The sequence below is a fragment of the Oreochromis niloticus genome, linkage group LG23 (genome assembly GCF_001858045.2).
Source record: "Oreochromis niloticus isolate F11D_XX linkage group LG23, O_niloticus_UMD_NMBU, whole genome shotgun sequence".
In the NCBI taxonomy this organism is placed as follows: domain Eukaryota; kingdom Metazoa; phylum Chordata; class Actinopteri; order Cichliformes; family Cichlidae; genus Oreochromis; species Oreochromis niloticus.
Genome location: NC_031986.2, coordinates 15003698 through 15018540, shown reverse-complemented (window position 1 = coordinate 15018540; position 14843 = coordinate 15003698). Strand labels below are relative to the sequence as shown.

Sequence of the window (14843 nt, the reverse complement as noted above, 5' to 3'; positions counted from 1 at the left end):
ATGGCGACTCCAGTTGCTCCGAGTGGCTGAACACGCTGTAATAGGCTCCTAAATAAAAGAACAGTAATAAAAGAAAGGAAACCTTTTATTTGCCACTGAAAGAACAACCTGTGCTATACAGTATCCGCTCCACAGCACAGGCTTTTGAATAAACCATTAAAAAAAATCACAGGTTTGTGACAGCTGAGCTTGGCAGTTATAGGACCGTGTGTGTCTCCGATTCAGCTCTGTTTCCCTCTATCATTTTAATTAGTGGCAGACTGTGATTTTGCTCTTATGTGACTTGGACTCTGAATACAATCCCGTAGAGCTGCCACTTAAGTGTTTCCTGGAGTGCAAAATCCACATTATGCGTTTGACAAAAGACAAGGAATGCTGTCTTCGTGGAGACTAAATGCCCTGTCTCATTATTTATGCACTTGCCTTTTTGAAATCCAGAGAACTTTTACTGCAGGAGACGAGGGGGACATGCCGGAGAGGGCAGGCGCTCGCCTGCCATAATGGCCTATATAAAGGTAAGTTAACAGCGGGAGATGTTTTACAGCCAGTTGAAGTGAAGAATATAAGGAGCAAATCTCATAGACCCCGTGGCTTTGTGCGGACCCTTAAAATTTTACAGCGTATGAGTAGAAGTGCCACGGATGTAACCCGTAGTACGAAGCAGGGTTGATGTGAATTCTCTCCAAAAAATGGATGGCTTCCAGCGCTTTGAGCAAATTCATCCCGTGCTCCTCTGCAAACGAGCCACCATGTTAACACTATTGACATTAGCGATGTAGGCATACTGGGCCGTGGAGAGGACAACTGAGTGTGTGCCGTCGTCCCCGCGGCAGTATTCAGCGTTTGTATCCGTGACCCAGAACTACCTACTGACAAAAGTGCCACCTCATTTCAATGCTAATGTGCCGTTATGGGTATTTTCAAAGCGTTGCTGCTGTTTATTATGATTCAGCTTACCTCAGAGGCGCTGGTTAATCCTGTAGATCCCTGCAGAGCTGCTCTGTACCAAGGGGTCATGGAGATAGTGTTTAAATAGACTCTGTTTAACGTATTTTTCCAAGGGGACGACCACAGGTCTGTAAACAGCTGACAGATATGCAGTTTCTTCCGTTTTTCCTGCACATTTAGCGTGCACAAAAGAGGCAAAGATCACAGAACTGACTGTTTCTTTATTTCTGCTGTAGCACAAAGCATCTCTGTGAGCTCTGCACCTCGTTTTCAGTCATAACCTGGAGGCTCGCACTGAGCTGTCGCCGACATTGGCTCTTCGTGGGTTTGAATCAGCAAAATCAAATGTGGACACTGTGTAATAGAGGAGAAAACAATCTCAAGTGCCCTCCAGCTGTTCACTTTAATAGACATTAAGCTACTGGAAAATGTATGTAGCTGTTTACATACCAACAACTGTCTTGAAAGTCAGAAAGAGATGCAATGTTGAAATGGTAACAACTGATTCTCAGCAGTGACTTTTACAGTGTCAGCCACCAGGAGGAGAGTTATAGACCCTGTGAGGTCTAAGCACGCTAGTCAAGTACCCCAACCCAACTCTATGTTCCATTTAATTCAGTTTTATTTTGTTTACATGGCAACAATTAACAACAACAATCGACTTAAGGTGCTTTATGAACGACAATATTGGAGAAAAAAACCTCAACATTTAGGATATATTTCCAATATGCAAGGACTTGGTGAATGTGGGAAAAATGGAGAAAGTCCCACTACATAGAGAGAGAAGGTAAAATTCAGTTATATGCAGTAGTGGCAAGAGTAGGAGGAAGTGTTCAGTGCATCATGAGAAGTTCCCCACACACCAAGAGAGGGTTCAGGGTCACCTGATCCACCTCTAACTTTAAACTTTATCAAAAAGGAAAGTTTTGTATCTAATCCTAAAGGTAGAGATGGTGTCTTTCTCCTGAATCCAAACTGGGAGAGGTTTCCACAGAAAACGGGCCTGAAAGCCAAACCCTCTGCCTCCCATTCTACTTTTAAAAACTCGAGGAACCACACAAGCCTGCGGTGAGAGAGCTAAGTGGTCTGTTGGGATGATATGAAATCTTCGAGCTGTGATCCAGTCTGATTATTTAAGACTTTGTATGTGAGGAGGAGGGTTTTAAATTCAGCTTTAGTTTTAACAGGATTAACTGTAGAATTCAACACAGTTGTACCATCCAAACTCAGACACCTGGGCATCAGCACTCTGCAACTGGACTCTGGACTTTCCACCCAACACACTCCAGCCTGTTAGAGTAGACGGCCACATCGTCTCTACCCTGATGCTAACCACGGTATCCCACAAGACGGCATACTCAATCCACTCATCTAGTCACTGCTCATCTATCACTGCATTCCTGTGCGTGTATAAAACACCACTGTGAAGTTTGCAAATGACATCGCAGTGGTGGGGTTGATCAGTGGGAACAACAAGGAGGCTTACAGGAAGGAGGTGGAACATCTGGCTCACTGGTGTGGAGTTAACAATCTTACCTTTAACACCAAGAAGAACAAGGAGCTTATTTTGGACTTCAGATGATACAGGGACACATCACACGCTCCATTTAACATCTTAGGGAGTGAGGTGGCAGCGTGTCTCTTTGAGCTTCTGGGAGTCCACATCAGCGATGACCTCACTTGGCACACCAATACAATTAGCCTGATAAAGAAAACCCTCAAATGTCTCCTGAACTTCTACAGATGCACCTCTGAGAGCATCCTGATCAGCTGCATTGTACTGTGGTTTAACAGCAGCTCTACAGTGAGTAGAGAAAACTGCCCAAAACATCATTGGGACTCAGCTCCCCTCCTTTGCCAACATAGTCTGGAATCACAGTCTGAAGACTGCTCACAACATCATAAAGACTCCTCACATCCACACCACAAACTGTTCACTCTGCTTCGCTCTGGAAGGAGTACAGGATCCTCTGCTCCCAAACCAGCAGACTGAAGAACACTTTCTTCCACACTGCTGTCAGCCTGCTAAACTCTGGTCACTGATAGCAACGCACACATATGCACGCCACACAGTTTCATGCACGTCACATACACGCATTGCACACTTAAACATTGTACAGGTCAAAACTGTACATATTGTAATTACTCTATAGGCTACTTATGTGCATGTATGATGTGTGCATATTCAATTCAATTCAATTCAATTCAATTTTATTTATATAGCGCCAAATCACAACAAAAGTCGCCTCAAGGCGCTTTATATTGTACAGTAGATAGCACAATAATAAATACAAAGAAAAACCCAACAATCATATGACCCCCTATGAGCAAGCACTTTGGCGACAGTGGGAAGGAAAAACTCCCTTTTAACAGGAAGAAACCTCCGGCAGAACCAGGCTCAGGCATATGTTGTATATACATATGTATATATTGTTTGCACTTTGAACTGGTTTCCAAACTTCCTTTCATTGTTTGAATAATGTACTTTTACAATAACAGCAAATAAAATACAGTAGAATCGAATCTAATCCACTCATTAAGTCATTAAAGACGTGTGTTGTACAGTCATGAGTTCAAAGAAATTATTAAAAGCCTCAAATTACTGAGTGGATGTAAACGTCTGACCACAATTATCTGCACAGCAGTGAAAATGAAGGCTGTGTTTTTCTTCATATAGTTAGGAAATCATCAACAATGGCTTTGACCTGGTGCCATATAAATAAAGTTGAACTGAATTGAATTTACACAAGCTTTCTCTTTGTCGTTTTCTGTCATTTTACGATTTTATTTCTTACAATTTATGCAGACTGACACATTTCTTTTCTATTAATTAAAGCAGCGATTCATGATCCTACAGAATAACTAAGAACTACTGTTAAAATTATATGTTCTTTTATATTAAGACGTCTCAGCTAAAAGTGTCCTTAAACATCTTTGTGTGGACAGAAAAGTGAGTTTTAAGATTAAATTGGGCTGTGTGTGTCCTTGACTTAAAGCATTTGTTGTTGGGCACTGTGGTCTGTGGTCTGACCTTTTGGGGGAAACTTTTGCATTAAAACAGAAAGTTAACAAGGTGCCGTCTTAATTCCTTATTTCCCCCCCATCATTTGAAACAAGTTAACTTTTAACAAATGTGAAGCCAAAGATGCGGTATTTTTACTTTTTTAACCTGCACCTCTATTTCATTAGATGCATGAATCTGCATTAGCCTGCCTAGCAGCAGTCACTGTTAATTTGTGATCAGTGCATTCGTTTATTTTACCTATTCATTTATGAGCCGGGCACACAGCTGCATCTTCAGCTTGTATGTGTCTCTATATTAATGGTCTGTATTCACAGAGGAAAAAACTCTAGCTAGCTAGCCTCCTCCAGCCTCAGCGATTTGCAGTTTACTCATGAAAGGCAAAGTCAACAACAACAGAAATGCATCATTAAATATGAATGACGTGTCAGTAGGTACAGGCTTGGGTGCTGTTTATATTCACAAATGTGTTTCATACTTCAGAAATCTGGAAAATAAAATCAAAAATAAGTGAGTGGATGGAGGAGCACCCAAAAGGTCATCCAGAGGACATCACTGGCAGGAAAGTTCAGGGGAACAGCAGACCTCTAAAAGAAAGTGTTTCCATCCAGCTGTTTGCTAAATCAAACCGTTTCGGTGTTTCAATGAAAAACTGGGCCCATTAAGCACGGTTTCTAAATCCCACTCATTTAATCTCTTTAATGGTTTCAACTGAAAGTGCATGAAGGATCTACTTTTGATGGTCTCTGCATTGGGAGCGGTTATGTAACAAGTAAAGCAGGATTCAGATAAAGAGTGCGTGAGCCACTTGGGAACTAGTGTAAACAGCCGCATTAGTCCCGATACTGGAGTTCGACTGAATGTGCCTGGCTTGGTCTTGGGCACTTGGTCACCCGTTTGGATTCACGACTGCACAAAATTACAGTCTGCTGGGAGCACAGCATTATCATATTACACCTGCTGCATATCCACACTGTTTAATGCTTTCACAGGAAAAAGCTATTGATTCTGTAGAGTCGCCGCAGCTTCCGAATTATCTGCAAAAATGACTAGCACATCCCACATTTTACCCCCACAGTATTCATATTATTCATAGCCCACTTCAGGAAAATATTGATCTGCATATCTGTTGGCAAGCTTGATAACGAAGAGCTAAAGCTTAGACAGCTTAGAAGGAAACTCCCTTTCAGCTTCTATTACATCTGCAAGTGGAAAAAAAAAATGGTGACGCCGAGGTTGCTTCTGTCTTTCATCCCATCCCATCTACCTCATCTCCTGACTGGCTTATCGGCAGCCGGATCACGTTGGTCAAGCCCGTCAGTTTTAATCACACTTTGCTTGTAGTGTTTCCAGCAGCCAGTTGCTGTAACTGAGAGAAAACCTGGCGAAAGTAAAGGGTGAGGCGAATACCAACAAGGATTTCGGTGTTCATGATTACACATGCTGACGGGTGATCCTGGATCAGTACAGATAAAGTTACTGTAGGAGAGATCAAAGCAAGGTGGGCAAGGGGAATAAAAGTGAGGCTTTCTTAATCACATACAAATCTTAAAGTCTGTGTTTTTTTCTTTCTTTTTTTCCAGCGCAGGTCATTTTGGGTTACAAACTCTGATTCTCTTTTCCAGCCACCAGATGGCATTGAGCAGAGAGCTGGCTTACTTTATTTCCATGTGCTTCTCGTGTGTTTCTGAGGCAAAGCCAGTGTTGGCTGTTTGTAGAATTTAAGTCAGAAATAATTGGGAGAACAGTGACGTCCCGTGGGACTTCCTGTTTGGATGATTCTGAGCTGAGTATCCTGAACTGTTCTGTTGTGCTTTTCATTTGTGCTGCGTGCAATCAGGTTGGCTCAAAATTTAGCTCAACAAGAAAAAATATTTAGCACATTAAAAAAGAAAAAGACAATCTTCATTACAGTAGCCTTGTTACACTATTTCCTTCAATGCCTCAGATTGTCTGCTCTCTGTACATTTCACCCTGATGCCCTCCTCCTCCTGTGATAACCGTGCACGGCAAAAAGAAGGACGCGGCCGTCGGCGACATGCTGCACGCCTCGGGCTCTTTCACAAAGCATCAAACATTGTGACACCACGTACATATCTGCTGTTACCACACATGCTGCTCTCCTGCCTGCTGCAGTTACATGTAGCCACACTGACATCTTTTGGCTTGATGGAAAACTGTCCGGGCTTTGTGGTCATGCAGTCAGGTCCATAACTTGTTAGACAAAGGCTTCAGTTTTGTAGTTTTGCCTCTGTACGCCATCGCAGTGGATTTCAAATCAAACAATCAAGATGTGACCGAAGTGCAGGCTTTCAGCTTTAATTCAAGGGGTTTAACAAAAGTTTTGTGCTGAGTGTTTAGGAATTACAGCCATTTTTATACACAAACCCCCATTTTCTAAGGCTCAGAAATAATTGGACAATTGACTGACAAGTAGTTTCGTGGCCAGGTGAGGCCTGCTCTCCTGTTATTTCATGCTCTACACTGTAAAGTACAAAAAGACGTCGGTGCAAGTGAGAGAGACCATATTAGGCAGTGAAACCAAAGAAAAACCAGAGAGAAAGCAACAACTTTATGAGTGGCTAGATCAATAATCTTGTGCATTATTAAAAGAATGATGTCCAGCTACAAACAAAGGCCTGAAAGAGCACAGAAGACAAATAAAGTGGATTATGACAAAATTATTATTCGGTGGTTAAACAGAGCAACTTCACAGCATCAAACCAAGTCAAATACACTTTCAGAAAGGTAGGAGACTCATTAAAATCTATAAGCAATGCCTTCATGGATGTAAACAGAGAGTTTACTCCAAGCTACAAACATCTGGTTACACTCAAGTACAATAAAACCAGATTAGACTTTACCAATAAATAAATGAATAAATAGATCTAAACGAGCATGCGCAGTTCTTGAAAAACAATTATTTGGGCACACACCACAATGATTTAATACAAGAATTATGTGAAGAGAAAAGTATGGCTGCTATACATGCCAATGTCACTGGTGTTTGATGAATTCTGACGTGTGCAGGGATATAATCTCTGCTCAGATGTCCATGAGTTCTAGTCTTTAGGCCATCGACTTACCAGGCATTTTCCTCCAAATGTTAAAAACCATCCTTTAAAATATTTAAAAATTATGAAACACTATCCAGTTACTTTTGTGTCTGAAAATGGCTGTTATTCTTAAACAGAATGTAATACTCTCAATAAACCCCTTGAATTAAAGCTGAAATTCTGCATGTCAATCACAATTGAATAAATCTTTATTGTTTGATTGAAATCCAAAAAAGAGACAAACTACACCTAACTGTGGACCTAACTGCATGCCCAGACTGTTGTGAGCAAAGTCATTTATCACTAAAATATATACTGTGATATATATAATAACTTCCACACGTAGCAGATATGCTGTTTTTTATGTATCAACGTAAGAAAAATGTAAATCCTAAGTCACACACACAGATCTGTGTATGATGTAGTATAATGTGTAATCACAGTGAAGCAAGATATACTTCTGTTCTTCTGCATCTTTTACAATTTATTTGTGAAGAACGATTTGATTGTGACATCATTTTTACTGATGTCAGTCTGGACTGCTTATAGAGATTACACAGAGTGACTTATGATATCACAAACACCTTAAGCTGCTTGTTAAAGGTGGCTACATGGCTTAAAGCTCGACCCAGAGATCCAAAGATCAGGAGCCGTGACTTTGAAAGCAAAATGTGGCTTCGAAGACCAAAAACAACCAACAAACTTTTCTGGATTCAGGAAACAGACACCCTATTTTAAGATTTGGCTTAAAGCATTGTTTTGATAAATCATACAGTTAGGGGAGGATAAAGTATATAGTCTTCCCTTGGTTACACTGCAATAGATATAGACTGATAGAGGATTCCCATGATGCACTGAGTGTTTCTGCTTCTTCTTTTTTCACTCCCTATGTGTTTATACAACTCTCTGCATTTAACTACTAGTTAAATGCAGTGAGTCTAGCTCTCTTCCACTGTGCGTCTTTGTCCTGTCTTCATCCGCTCATCCCCAACCAGTCCCGACTATTGGTCGCTCCTCCCTGTGCCCGGTTCTGCTGGAGGTTTCTTCCTGTTAAAAGGGAGTTTTTCCTTCCCACTGTTGCCAAAGAACCTGCTCGTAGGGGTTCATATGATTGTCGAAGTTTTCTCTTAAAAAGTCCTGTCTTCTCAAACTGAAAACATGTTTAAATGCCCCTTTTGCAGATCTTCAAATGCATTAAAATGCAGCAGTACTACTTTATAAAGACGGTTTGTAGACTGATATGCAAACTGAATTATTTTCGGTGTAAATGCCTTCAGCCTGCAGAGCTGCACTTGTAGTGGTCGTGGGTCAGAGCTGAAAGTGGCCAGCAGGGGCGCCAGTCGCCTCATTCCTCCTCTACCCTGCTGGTAAAGAAAGCGGTGAAGAGCTGAACACGCGCAGTTCGGGCATGCGCACACTGCTGTTATGGCTACAGCTGTCGGTTTGTGTCTGACAGCGTGAGAAATGGTGAGGACACGTATAATAAACGTAAATAAATCCGTTGTTATGACTGGCAAACATCCGAGTGGACTATGAGGAGTAACTTCGGTGCACATATGTGTTGGATCTCGTTAAGCTCTCCCCTCTGTATTCATGGACTACATGGTTAATGGCTGCAGGTGCTTTACTTTCACTTTGTGCGTTTACTAATGATTCCAGGTGAGGCTCTCAGATGGAGGCGGCTGTGTGTGAGGAGGTCCGGGGAGGTCGTGAGGATGATGAGGAGGCAGGGGCCGATGAAGCCATGCTGTGGTCCGTCCAGGAGGCTCTGGAGATGCAGACCCTGCAGATCGGAGCGTCCGCCTGCGGGGCCACGGCTGTGGTGGACGTGCTGAAGGCGCTCGGAGTAGACGTGACCCCGGAGGAAGCTGACCGCTGCGTCCAAACGCGTCTGCGGAGGAACGAGTCACCGTTGCCGGACTACCTGCTGTCCCGCAGTGAAGCTGGTGAGAACACTAAACATAGCTAAAGGGAGGGAGAGGGGTGTGCTTGTTTTACGCAAAAAGTGCACATAAATGCCGTGTGCACCTTTTATCCTCTGTTGTTGCTGATCATTTAGCTATGTTTAAGTATTAAGTCTAAATCAGGGGGGTCATACATAAGGCCTGGGGGCCAGAATCGACTGGCAGAGACTCCAATCTGACCCATTGGATGGCTTTGGAAAATATGAAATGTATTTTAAGCTTTTCTTTGTGATAAAGACCGACCCCACGGCCATTCAGATTACACCAAAATAATTTAGTAATAGATGCAGTGAAATAACAGGAAAACAACAGTTTTTCCACTATTGACTATAGAAGTCTTTTATTTTATTTTTTTGCAATGCGTTCACAAAAAAGACATTTTCCATGAACCAACAGAAACTACAGGAGAGTCCGAGCAATGAGCTATCAGAATTTTATCTGTAATTTTACACATTCATTTTTTCAAAGTTTAAACCCAAATCATTGTGCTGACAGGTTTCTTTCATTTCCTACATTACTGTTTCTTTGTCACGTGGAAAAACAGAGACTACCGTTGAAATTGCATTTCTTTTTCTTATATCCAACTTTCCACTATTTTTTTTTCAGACAGATAAGAATGGATAAGTCCATTCTTATCTGTCTGTGCATAATATATATTTTTATTGCCAGGTAACTTTTATTCTCATGAATTTTTGCCTACTGCAACAATTATAGGGTGTAGGTCCTGTTTCATTGTGGATTCCCTAAGGGGAGGGAGAGGGAAAGTAGACGCATATGTTCTATAAGCACATCATAACTGCTTTATTATCTATACATGTAAAAAGCTTACATTTGAAGGTCTGCAAATGCTCTTTTTCCATGAGGATTTGGACAGATTTTAGATGCTTCAACCTTCCATAAAAATGAAAGCAAGCTCAGCAGACTGTCGTTAACTGGATTAAGCATATACAAGATGACAAAACAGAAAGCCAAATGACAAGTAAATGAATTATTTCAGCACAAGCAGGTGACAGTGGCTTTAGATCGATTCTCTTGGAGTTCCTGTTTAACCTTCAAGGGCTGGGGCTCTCCAAGTGAAAGCTGCAGGCCAGTGACAGCCCTCTGGAACACTTTATGCGTCTTGTAAGTGTAAAAGTGTGTGGAGAAAAAAAGGCATTTGCGTGCACTTAATCCAGCCATAGATATTGCTATGCTCTAACACTGCAAAAAAAAGTTAGAAGGTGAGCGTCTTTTCCAGCCAGCGTAACAGACTAAACCTTCCCCGTGACAAGTTAACATGGCTTCCAGACCCCTAAATAATGATTAAAATTACTATGTTACAAGTTCAGCAAAACTAAGTTCAGCATTTAGTGCTAAAGAGGATATAAATAATATATACAAAATAAATTAAAACTATGCTGAAATAGTTGTGGGGAAGTAACATTGTCCTTGATTTTATTGTGCTGCATCGTCTGGGTGTGATGAGTCAGACAAAATGTTTTTGCGATTTCCTGAGACAGCGGGTGTTGTAGAGTTCCTCTAGAGATGGCTTTTTGCCACTGTGCAGCAGGTGGTGCAGATGACGGTGAGGTGCAGAGACAACAACTTGTCTTCTTTTGATCAATAGGAAGGTCTACTGACGTGCAGCTGGACCACACACGTAGACAGTACGTCAGTAGACTTTCCTATTGATCAAAAGAAGACAAGTTGTTGTCTCTGCACCTCACAGTCATCTGCACCACCTCGTCCCTGCAGGCCGATTCATCTCGCACAGACATGAACCCCATCACCGTGGTGTCGTCTGTGAATTTACTGATGGTGTTGCTGTGGTGGATGGGGTGCAATCGTGGAATAGAGCAGGGGTCACGGCATACAACCCTGTAGGGAGCCCATACTGAGGCTGAGGGTGGTGGAGATGTGGGGTGCACTCTAACTGTCTGAGTGCCATCTGACAGGAAGTCTTTAGCGTTAACTGAATGTGTCTGATGTGTGTGCACTTAAAGTGGTCAGAATCCCTCTTTCCATACTGGAATATGTTTTTGTGTAAACCCTAATGAGTCTTGATTCATCCTTAATAAGAACGTAGCAACGAGTAGTTGATGCAAAACACGAGGGTCTATTTTCTTACTTTGCTTTATTAAGTTCTTTCAAGATAAGAGGAAATTTTTTTTTCTTTGCTGAGCCTTATTAAACAAATCTCAGTCCTGACTGCTGACAAGTTGATGTAATAACAATGCACGTGGTCCTCTGAGTTCTTGCAGAAGTGACATAGACAATGAAGAAATTTGAACGAAAGCTGTCAGGTGGACAGCTTGGAGAGATGGAATTAAACTGTGATTTGTCTTGATTGCAGATCGGCTGAGCTCAGTGTTGGCCTACGTCACATGTCTCACATCCCATTGAAAAATCTCTTGTAGTGCCCCTCAGTATAGTGGTGAAAACATTTGCCAAAAGGAGAAACAAACCCAGCCTGAAGAGGTCACATGCTACTGAATTCTGAGTTCCAGTCGGGGAAGGTTGTATCAGGATGGGCATCTGATGTCAAATCTGTGGATCCATCCGCTGTGGCGACCCCTTGCCAAATAAGTGAGCAGCTTAAAGGCACCTATTTAAGCTGCCCTGCAAGCCTCTTTACAACCCAGCTCTTCCTTTCATGTTGTTTTTTTAACTATACCATTTCATATCTGTTTTTAGTGATGCCTGCTCTCTTCTGCATGGCATTGGTGCTGGCGGTAGGGGGTCAGCTCTATATCCATCTCACATTCAAATGAAAGCAGTGATGAGGTACCAACACAGAGCTGTTACTGATATTGTTAAATAAAAATTACCGCAGGTGTTAAAAAAAATGTCTTTTGGCTATACCTGTGCATACAGTACTGCCTTCTTTCCTTTTTCTGCTCCACGGGCTGCATAAAATGATCCCAAGGGCTGCTTTTGGCCATTTGCTTCAAGAACCCAGGGGACCGAGAAGGTTACACAGCTCAAACAGAATCGATCTAGACTATAAACCTCTGCCTGAACGGGCGAGCGTGGCTTCTGGTGTTAAAGCACTTTGAGTGGCTGTTAAGACTAGAAAAGCCACATAAATGCAGTCTCTTTAGCATTTACAATTCCCTAAAAATGTGTGTTTTCGTGCAATTTAAAAGCCTCCCCCTAAATTGGCAGGTATTACACTGTAAGCCGTTGGCTCAATCTCAAAATTTCTCACTCTCTCGGCAAGCTGTTCCATGACATTTCAGGTAATGAAATGTTAATACATAAAGTGCGGTATAGGTGCATATCTTAATTTAGCTCCACAGACAGTAATATCTGGGGTGTCACAGATGCTAACAGGGACTATAACTGCCCTGCTCTGTAATGTCTTGAACCCATAAGTGCTGCTTCCCACAAGTGTGACAGCTGGCTGCACTGCCAACCAGGCGAATTCAAAAGTACCCTCTTGAATTAGACAAAGAGTTTGATGTCTCTCGCAGGAGAGGCTGTAATTGACTTTCTCAGCTCTGCTACACAGTTTTTACACTGAGATTTCAGCTTCTGAGCGGACGTGACACAGACTTTTTGTTTAACTGTTATGAGTCAGATGTGATAAATGTCGGCGTCCCGTTTCATCCCGCTCTTTCAGGTGCGACTCACATCCAGCTCATCCAGGGAGCGCAGGAGGCCAGCGGAGGCAAGGTGACGGGCCGATTCTTCCACCTCCACCCTCGCAGGCGAGTCAGACTAGTCCCCTGGCTCGCCCGTTGGATCCGAAAAGGCGCAGTTCCCGTGGCGACCATGAACATGCAGCTGGCTGTACCCGAGGGCGAGGAGGTGCCCGACGCCTGGCACCACCAGCTCATATTTGGGGTCGCATCCAACGCTGTCTTTATGACCAATCCTTTAGATGTAGGTGAGTAAGGGAAAGGAAATAGCTGCTTATAGGGAAGAGGAATCATCTCCTCATGCTGGTGTTGGTTATTGTGCATTGTAGTAAGCGAGGGAGAGGTGCACCAGCGACTCTGCAGTGAATCCGTGTTGCTGATTCGTCGAGAAGACGTGCTGCAGCGACTGACGCCCGACTGCTCTCTGTCGGGCCTCTCGGAGAGCCAGTCTGACCCACGGTGGAAGGCTCTGGATGTCGAGGGTAAAGCATCTGCTTGTGAAGACTTTCCTTTACATTTTGTGCCCGATGTGATATTTGACACTGTTTTTCCTGTTTTCCTCAGGTCAGGTGAGGCAGATGGCCACGGAGGAGGAAGAAGAAGAAGAAGAAGAAGAAGAAATCAATCGACCCAAGATGACTCACATCAGGATCCCTGCAGCGTACAGCTCAGGTGTCACATTCTTTGCCATAAGAGAGTCAGAATTGGGACAAGAACTCCTCGATGCTCCTGAACTCCCTCTGCTGTGACCGCACTGCCACATGTGGATGGACTTAAAGCTTGAAGATCTATTCATACTATCAATAACACCTTGTATTGATCCAAATGTTTAAGATCAGCAGATTTAAATCAAAGCTCAAACTGAACTCTGACTTTCTGTTCATTTTTCTGTGGAAATATTGATTAGAAATCACATTTTAAGAGATAAACGTGTTTGTATCATTGTTTTAAAGACAACATTATTAAAAGCCCCCGCCCCCCACCCTGCTCTCAGCCCTTATTTGCTAACTTTACACATCTCCATGTTAACTTCAGGATTGACTTTCAAAATTTATTGATCGCTTGCGAAAAGCAATAAATGGCACCTCTCCAGAGTATATTTCAGAGCTGTTATGTGCTTTTGTGAAGAAGCTTCTATCAGCAGGTTAATCTGCCGTGATTGCTTCCAAAGCCACATTAAAAGTGATGGAGTCGCTGCAGTCAGGGTGCTACAAATCGCTACAGTCGAGAAGGAAAAAACTGTCACACTTGCATGAAAAGTGGATTCTTTTGTGTAACTTATTATGTTGTGTTTGTTATCCCAGCTTGATATGGCTGTGGTCTTTCCTAAAGTTTTTCAGTGTTTCCTGAATCAGTTTTTAGAAACTATGATCAAAATTAAAGAATTTGTTGCATAAACTAAACATGAGGATGAATGTCATGGTAATTTGGGGCTTTTAAGTATTTATTTAAACTGTTCTTTTTCCAGAGTGGAATGATTGTACAGTATACATCTTTAGTAACTTGCACAAGTTTGAATTTCTTTTGGATTTTCTCTAATCCACACGGGCTAACAACATGCATATACCTCCGCTAATATTTGGTTAAATGTCCCTAAGCAAGTTGCACCTCAGCCAGATGCTTTTGGTAGCCATCAACAATCTTCTGGCATAATTTTGGGTAAATTTATGACCACTCTTTTTGGCAGAATTGGTATTGAATTGAGTTCAGTTAAAGTGGCTTGCTTGTTGGCAAAGCACAGGTTTTAATCCTTGTCCACAAATTTTCAGCAGGGTTAAGGACAAGGCTTTGGGAAGACTTTCAGAAGCTTAATGGTAGTCTGCGTTACCTATTCAAAATGCACATTTCATGTATTTGACATCATTTACCTGTTGGAATGCCCACATTTCAGCCTTCTAGCAGTTCTAGAAGGAATTGAGCATAATTAATAGATGTACAGAATTCAATTTCAGGTATTTGGCGATTAGACTCCAATGGCCCAGCACAGCAGAACAGAACCCCATCTGTGAAAGGGATTAGAGCAGGACATCCCTGGAGTCTAGACGCTGATGGTAGAGATAGATGGAGGCTTGAATGATGCGTGAGAGGTGGTGATGGGGAGGAGGTGGGTTGCAAAAAGGCGTCTGCAAAGAAGAATGACAGATGTGCAGTGAGATTTAAAGTACGCGGAGTGAAGGTTGATTGGCCTAAAGAAGGTCGGCAGAAAGATGATTGGACTCGAGCGGTGATCTCA

At 42.4% G+C, this 14843-nt stretch overlaps 1 protein-coding gene across 3 annotated transcripts; it reads left to right on the top strand.

Moving 5' to 3' along the window:
• The first annotated feature begins 279 nt into the window (after positions 1-279).
• LOC100709818 (uncharacterized) lies at positions 280-14013 on the top strand. 3 transcript variants are annotated; one of them, XM_019352217.2, is made up of 5 exons: positions 280-515; positions 8686-8972; positions 12592-12858; positions 12940-13092; positions 13175-14013. In XM_019352217.2, exons 2-5 carry the CDS (start codon positions 8699-8701, stop codon positions 13357-13359), a joined length of 879 nt encoding a protein of 292 aa, XP_019207762.1. In that variant the 5' UTR covers positions 280-515; positions 8686-8698; the 3' UTR covers positions 13360-14013. The 3 variants fall into 3 exon arrangements, with proteins under 3 accessions (XP_019207762.1, XP_003456049.1, XP_019207764.1); XM_003456001.5 differs by lacking the exon at positions 280-515 and adding an exon at positions 8377-8493; XM_019352219.2 differs by lacking the exon at positions 280-515 and adding an exon at positions 8436-8514.
• The last annotated feature ends 830 nt before the right edge of the window (positions 14014-14843 follow it).